The sequence below is a fragment of the Oncorhynchus mykiss genome, chromosome 3 (genome assembly GCF_057628025.1).
Source record: "Oncorhynchus mykiss isolate SJ-2025 chromosome 3, ASM5762802v1, whole genome shotgun sequence".
NCBI lineage: Eukaryota > Metazoa > Chordata > Actinopteri > Salmoniformes > Salmonidae > Oncorhynchus > Oncorhynchus mykiss.
Window position 1 is genome coordinate 22,791,641 of NC_143024.1, and position 8,580 is coordinate 22,800,220.

The 8,580-nt window shown below is 37.6% G+C and overlaps 1 protein-coding gene across 15 annotated transcripts; it reads right to left on the bottom strand.

The window, feature by feature from the left end:
- Positions 1–150: 150 nt before the first annotated feature.
- On the bottom strand, positions 151–4,113 carry LOC110509171 (glutathione S-transferase kappa 1). 15 transcript variants are annotated; one of them, XM_090225219.1, is made up of 9 exons: positions 3,766–4,113; positions 3,276–3,300; positions 2,934–3,005; positions 2,761–2,842; positions 2,473–2,601; positions 1,856–2,001; positions 1,440–1,556; positions 1,174–1,267; positions 151–277 (listed from the first exon to the last, which is right to left on the bottom strand). In XM_090225219.1, exons 3-9 carry the CDS (start codon positions 3,003–3,005, stop codon positions 234–236), a joined length of 684 nt encoding a protein of 227 aa, XP_090081345.1. In that variant the 5' UTR covers positions 3,276–3,300; positions 3,766–4,113; the 3' UTR covers positions 151–233. The 15 variants fall into 15 exon arrangements, with proteins under 15 accessions (XP_090081345.1, XP_090081363.1, XP_021445834.2 ...); XM_090225237.1 differs by having other exon boundaries at positions 2,761–2,825; positions 3,766–4,107; XM_021590159.3 differs by having other exon boundaries at positions 3,421–3,802.
- Between the last annotated feature and the right edge of the window lie 4,467 nt (positions 4,114–8,580).

Genomic DNA, 8,580 nt, shown 5'->3' on the forward strand with positions numbered 1-8,580 from the left:
CAACAAATGTTCCTAAAGCCTTGCTTGTCCTTAAATATGAATGTCAGGTTTCTTTCTGTGGCAGTAAAAATGATTAGTGAACAGACAGTCATCTATCTATTTCAAATAATAATTTTCAGTCCGATTTAGAAAATAGACAACTTCAAATCATATCGATTATATTTATTCATCTTAATGAATTCCATATGTGACAGGTTTCAAGTCCCAGTCACGTCCCAGTTTCATGTTTCAAGTCACAGTTTGGCAGCAGTAGGCTGGGGTCCCATCCACTTCTCTCCTAGAAGACACAAGGATATGATTGGATAAGGTCTACACTGAGGTGAATCTTGATGGGCTCAAAGAGATGACAGTAATGATATAGGAACCAATATTCTAAACAATAGAATCTACCATATCTAGCAACCAGGAAGCAATAATGCAACAATGATAACTGTCTCGAGTTGAGTGATTACATACCTAGATAAATCTGTCAAAAGGTTGTGAGGTGCATGACATAAAACGTGTACAATGACATGTGACGTATTACAATAAGATGTACAGTATTGATTGCAGTCCCGTGTAGATCAGTTGGTAGAAAATGGTGCCAGGACTGTGGGTTCGATTCCCAAGGAGACCAGCACAAAAAAAATATTAAAATGTATGCACTCACTACTTACTGTAAGTTGCTCTGGATAAGAGCGTCTGCTAAATGATGTGAAATGCCAAATTGCTGTAAGTATATAGCCTATGGTAATTGTTATCATCTTAAAGGTTGATTTTGGACACAAAACGGTCGAACTCCGCCCCTTTCTCAATTTGGGGTGTGACTTTGGTGGTTCGCCGATGTGTCATTCTGGTCATGCGCGCCCGCGACCAACTTGGCTAGTTCATTACCTAAGCTAGCCACTGTAGCTAGCCAGTAACTCCTCCAGTATGTGTTGATGTAATATCACAGGATTCATTTTTGGACAGAAGATATAGAGATCGGTAAAAAATGGCCCTTCTGTAGCTAAATATTGTATTCATCCAATTTGTTTTTAAGCATTACATCCCCTGGTATGATGGTGGATTGATAAGTCATATTGGTTAAAGTAAATTCTATAATATGCTATTTGTGAATATTCTGATGCATCCGAAGTGGGAGTTTATGCAGGAACATGACACCTTATGATGCCAGAGTAAGTGTGGGCTCACCTATGCAGTCGGCAATAAGCTCAAACCGGTCAGAGCCAAAGAACACCTCCGCCTTTCCATTCACATGACACACAGCCAGAGGAAAACCAAAGGCCTGAGGTAGAGAGTAGAGACAAGGTGAGATAGAGAAAGAAGTGAATGTACTGATACTGATGTCCACTCCCACACTGATGGCTGCTATTGTCATTAACAGCCATCTAAACCATCTACATGTATGGGGTGGGGTTGGTTGGGAGGGAACAGGGAGAGGAGGGGGAGACACTGACCCTATGGTCCAGTGCTTCCTGGGTGGATCTCTTCAGCTTGTCTTTGATTTCCTTAGAGGTGGACAGTTTCAGCAGCTCTTCCACCTCACTGGCTGAGAGCCCTGCCTTCATGGCTGCCTGGAAAAAAACACGAATCACATTAAAAACAAACAACCTGCAATGTTCAAATCCACGACGCCACTATCTACCCAGACCCAATCTCAAAATGCTCTAGGAGGATTATGCCCCCCAGCACTCAGGGATTGTGATCTTGAGAACAATGGCATTAGTGTTGGAAGATAACACATGTTTAACACTTTAGTAAAATGCACATTTTTCAGATATTATGTGAAAGGCACATGGGAAAAACACGAGACAGATGATGAATGGAGAGAAGCCTTGAATTCAAGCTCAGTGACTTGAGTACATTCTGGTACCTCAGAGAGTGATGCAGGCTGGGTAATGTCTTTGTCTTGGCTCCAGATCCTCATCCACAGCTCCCGTGACACCTGCTCTACCTGCTTATCTCCTCCCACCTCCCTCTCCTGTACCGCCGCCACAAAGCGCATGGCAGACAGCGAGCCTGGGACAGACAAATACATGGTTGCAAGAGAATAATGTGGTGACCGTGAGGCCAGCAAGGAGTTTATTTTGCTTGATGGCGAGGCACAAAAAGGTTCATAGAGACCATACAGAGCAGTGTATTAGGTTCATAGGGATAAAGCTCATTGATAATATAGAACAGACATGTTGAAAGCACAGATGTTTTTCTCCTTGAGTGTCCCCAACAGACAGCAGTACTCAATGGAATGTTGAGCTACCAAATCTTGCTCTACTACACTGAGGCCAAGACCTGTTAAAGATGCTGTTTGATCTACATTAGGAAACCTTCATTGATCTTTAAGATATGTTAAGATACATTCTATATAAGAAACAGTACTGGCATATTAGTGCTGTTCCCACCCTATGTGAACATATATCCAATAGCGCTGTTATAAGCTTGGCAAAATAGGCTACTGGCATATTTACATAAAGGACATGCAGGGGGGTGCACCTTTTTCGAACATGGCCTCAAAGGGGTCAGCAGGGGGACTGATGGGGACCTGGAAGTACTGGGCTAGACGGTGCAGGTCTGTGGTCATATACAGGAACTTGTTTGGGACCAGACCTGGGGGCTTATTACCTGGAATACAGGATAAAAGTACAGACTTTACGTCACAATGCAGATGACTCATCATAATGACTTAATGGCTGACTGACAACATGTGCAATGTAAACATAACAATCCATCCATAGCCTATTGTGAAGCCTGGTTTGTGTGATGTTGATCTTAGCTACTTACCTGATCCTTGCATGATGCCACCCAAGAACGCAGGACGTAGTTTAAGGTCAATGTTCCACACATTTCTGTAACGGCACATGACCTCAAGATCGGATACATGCATGCACAATGATTAATCAATGCATATAACTCTACCTCTGAAATAAAAAAATGTACAATCTAAAGACACTAACCTCAAAGCCAAGCCATGAGTAGGGAGAGACCACGTCATAAAACAGTTCAATCACTTTCCTGGAACTTGCCATCTGAATGATTTTATTTCGTTATTACTTAAATATTATTATTATAATTATTTATTATTGAAATATTACACATCAATACAGGGACATTCCTGTGAACACAATGATTTTCTATTTTTTATAATAGAACACCAGGCAACTGGTGTGTGGATACAGTTAGCTAGTTGTAACATACCTGTAACATTGTCATTGCATTGCAAGTAAAAACGTTCCTGTAGCCACAAACACTTAGTTATAACGTTATTTTGAGGAGTAAATTAATTATTTGCACGTTACCTTTGACCACCAGCTGGCTGTCTGTCTGTTGAAGAAAAAACTGTGTCAAAGTTCAACCATTGAAAACAATCAAATGCACTTTACACTCGGATTGTTTTCAAGTTTAGAAATGTGCACATATGCACCAAGAGTCCATTGAAATTACCCGTGCAAAAGTCAAACCAGTTGTTATCTTTGTTCTTTCGTTTATTATTTCAAGGGTACATGTAACCTACCGATAAAGACACTCAACTGGAGCTGCTTTAAATAACCCGGATATAATAACTTGCAGTCTAGGGCCCAGTGCTTCTGGGTCATGGCCAGAAAGGGATACATTGTGTTAAATTACATCTAAAGTAGTTTTTTCCATAGCTAATCTTAATCCTTTTCCTAACTTTAACCTAATTCTCCCAACCTGTTGCGTAAGATCTCCTTCCCTGCTACGAAAAGTAAATTCTAGTCAATTGTGACATAAACTGTTTTATATCTAGTCAAAATCGTGTAGGCTTACTTTCTATATTCTTCTTCTTAAATCTTGAACGATAGGTGCATACAACGCCACCTACTGTATTGGATGGAGCGTGAGGCTAGTCACGAGACCGTACCTATACCACAAGACATTATTCTACCGCTCTGCTTGTTTTGATTAAAAAACACTGACCTAATAATAGTTTGCCGCCATCCACGAAAAAATATAAACGCGGCATGTTAAGTTCTGGTCCCATGTTTCATGAGCTGTGTTAGTGAGTATTTTATCCTTTGTCAAGATAATCAATTCACTTATCGCAGTTGCTAGCTGTGCTACTAGAGATCCTGGTTCGATTCCAGTCTCTTTCGCAGACAGTCGCTACTGGGAGACTATGGGGAGGCGCATAATTGGACAAGCGTCGAGGGTTTGCACGCTGACGGGCGTATGCACGCTGACACGGTCGCCAGGAGTACGGTGTTTACTCCAACATATTTGATCTTCAACTAGTTGTCATAAATCACCTGAATATTGACGTTCAACTAGTTGTCATAAACCACCTGAATATTGATCTTCAACTAGTAGTATTAAACCACCTGAATATTGATCTTCAACTAGTTGTCATAAACCACCTGAATATTGATCTTCAACTAGTTGTCATAAACCACCTGAATATTGATCTTCAACTAGTTGTCATAAACCACCTGAATACTGATCTTCAACTAGTTGTCATAAACCACCTGAATATTGATCTTCAACTAGTTGTCATAAACCACCTGAATATTGATCTTCAACTAGTTGTCATAAACCACCTGAATATTGATCTTCAACTAGTTGTCATAAACCACCTGAATACTGATCTTCAACTAGTTGTCATAAACCACCTGAATATTGATCTTCAACTAGTTGTCATAAACCACCTGAATATTGATCTTCAACTAGTAGTCATAAACCACCTGAATATTGATCTTCAACTAGTTGTCATAAACCACCTGAATACTGATCTTCAACTAGTAGTATTAAACCACCTGAATATTGATCTTCAACTAGTAGTATTAAACCACCTGAATACTGATCTTCAACTAGTTGTCATAAACCACCTGAATATTGATCTTCAACTAGTTGTCATAAACCACCTAAATACTGATCTTCAACTAGTTGTCATAAACCACATGAATACTGATCTTCAACTAGTTGTCATAAACCACCTGAATACTGATCTTCAACTAGTTGTCATAAACCACCTAAATACTGATCTTCAACTAGTTGTCATAAACCACCTGAATATTGATCTTCAACTAGTTGTCATAAACCACCTGAATATTGATCTTCAACTAGTAGTCATAAACCACCTGAATATTGATCTTCAACTAGTAGTCATAAACCACCTGAATATTGATCTTCAACTAGTTGTCATAAACCACCTGAATATTGATCTTCAACTAGTTGTCATAAACCACCTGAATACTGATCTTCAACTAGTTGTCATAAACCACCTGAATACTGATCTTCAACTAGTTGTCATAAACCACCTGAATACTGATCTTCAACTAGTAGTATTAAACCACCTGAATACTGATCTTCAACTAGTTGTCATAAACCACCTGAATATTGATGTTCAACTAGTTGTCATAAACCACCTGAATATTGATCTTCAACTAGTTGTCATAAACCACCTGAATATTGATCTTCAACTAGTTGTCATAAACCACCTGAATATTGATCTTCAACTAGTTGTCATAAACCACCTGAATATTGATCTTCAACTAGTTGTCATAAACCACCTGAATATTGATCTTCAACTAGTTGTCATAAACCACCTGAATACTGATCTTCAACTAGTTGTCATAAACAACCTGAATATTGATCTTCAACTAGTTGTCATAAACCACCTAAATACTGATCTTCAACTAGTTGTCATAAACCACATGAATACTGATCTTCAACTAGTTGTCATAAACCACCTGAATACTGATCTTCAACTAGTTGTCATAAACCACCTAAATACTGATCTTCAACTAGTTGTCATAAACCACCTGAATATTGATCTTCAACTAGTTGTCATAAACCACCTGAATATTGATCTTCAACTAGTAGTCATAAACCACCTGAATATTGATCTTCAACTAGTAGTCATAAACCACCTGAATATTGATCTTCAACTAGTTGTCATAAACCACCTGAATATTGATCTTCAACTAGTTGTCATAAACCACCTGAATACTGATCTTCAACTAGTTGTCATAAACCACCTGAATACTGATCTTCAACTAGTTGTCATAAACCACCTGAATACTGATCTTCAACTAGTAGTATTAAACCACCTGAATACTGATCTTCAACTAGTTGTCATAAACCACCTGAATATTGATGTTCAACTAGTTGTCATAAACCACCTGAATATTGATCTTCAACTAGTTGTCATAAACCACCTGAATATTGATCTTCAACTAGTTGTCATAAACCACCTGAATATTGATCTTCAACTAGTTGTCATAAACCACCTGAATACTGATCTTCAACTAGTAGTCATAAACCACCTGAATATTGATCTTCAACTAGTTGTCATAAACCACCTGAATATTGATCTTCAACTAGTTGTCATAAACCACCTGAATATTGATCTTCAACTAGTTGTCATAAACCACCTGAATATTGATCTTCAACTAGTTGTCATAAACCACCTGAATATTGATGTTCAACTAGTTGTCATAAACCACCTGAATATTGATCTTCAACTAGTAGTATTAAACCACCTGAATACTGATCTTCAACTAGTAGTATTAAACCACCTGAATACTGATCTTCAACTAGTAGTATTAAACCACCTGAATACTGATCTTCAACTAGTTGTCATAAACCACCTGAATATTGATCTTCAACTAGTTGTCATAAACCACCTGAATATTGATCTTCAACTAGTAGTCATAAACCACCTGAATATTGATCTTCAACTAGTAGTATTAAACCACCTGAATACTGATCTTCAACTAGTTGTCATAAACCACCTGAATATTGATCTTCAACTAGTTGTCATAAACCACCTGAATATTGATCTTCAACTAGTTGTCATAAACCACCTGAATATTGATCTTCAACTAGTTGTCATAAACCACCTGAATACTGATCTTCAACTAGTTGTCATAAACCACCTGAATACTGATCTTCAACTAGTTGTCATAAACCACCTGAATACTGATCTTCAACTAGTTGTCATAAACCACCTGAATACTGATCTTCAACTAGTTGTCATAAACCACCTGAATACTGATCTTCAACTAGTTGTCATAAACCACCTGAATACTGATCTTCAACTAGTTGTCATAAACCACCTGAATACTGATCTTCAACTAGTTGTCATAAACCACCTGAATACTGATCTTCAACTAGTAGTATTAAACCACCTGAATACTGATCTTCAACTAGTTGTCATAAACCACCTGAATATTGATGTTCAACTAGTTGTCATAAACCACCTGAATATTGATCTTCAACTAGTTGTCATAAACCACCTGAATATTGATCTTCAACTAGTTGTCATAAACCACCTGAATATTGATCTTCAACTAGTTGTCATAAACCACCTGAATATTGATCTTCAACTAGTTGTCATAAACCACCTGAATACTGATCTTCAACTAGTAGTCATAAACCACCTGAATCTTCAACTAGTTGTCATAAACCACCTGAATATTGATCTTCAACTAGTTGTCATAAACCACCTGAATATTGATCTTCAACTAGTTGTCATAAACCACCTGAATATTGATCTTCAACTAGTTGTCATAAACCTCCTGAATATTGATCTTCAACTAGTTGTCATAAACCACCTGAATATTGATCTTCAACTAGTAGTATTAAACCACCTGAATACTGATCTTCAACTAGTAGTATTAAACCACCTGAATACTGATCTTCAACTAGTAGTATTAAACCACCTGAATACTGATCTTCAACTAGTTGTCATAAACCACCTGAATATTGATATTCAACTAGTTGTCATAAACCACCTGAATATTGATCTTCAACTAGTAGTCATAAACCACCTGAATGTTGATCTTCAACTAGTAGTATTAAACCACCTGAATACTGATCTTCAACTAGTTGTCATAAACCACCTGAATATTGATCTTCAACTAGTTGTCATAAACCACCTGAATATTGATCTTCAACTAGTTGTCATAAACCACCTGAATATTGATCTTCAACTAGTTGTCATAAACCACCTGAATACTGATCTTCAACTAGTTGTCATAAACCACCTGAATACTGATCTTCAACTAGTTGTCATAAACCACCTGAATACTGATCTTCAACTAGTTGTCATAAACCACCTGAATACTGATCTTCAACTAGTTGTCATAAACCACCTGAATACTGATCTTCAACTAGTTGTCATAAACCACCTGAATACTGATCTTCAACTAGTTGTCATAAACCACCTGAATACTGATCTTCAACTAGTTCTCATAAACCACCTGAATACTGATCTTCAACTAGTAGTATTAAACCACCTGAATACTGATCTTCAACTAGTTGTCATAAACCACCTGAATATTGATGTTCAACTAGTTGTCATAAACCACCTGAATATTGATCTTCAACTAGTTGTCATAAACCACCTGAATATTGATCTTCAACTAGTTGTCATAAACCACCTGAATATTGATCTTCAACTAGTTGTCATAAACCACCTGAATATTGATCTTCAACTAGTTGTCATAAACCACCTGAATACTGATCTTCAACTAGTAGTCATAAACCACCTGAATCTTCAACTAGTTGTCATAAACCACCTGAATATTGATCTTCAACTAGTTGTCATAAACCACCTGAATATTGATCTTCAACTAGTTGTCA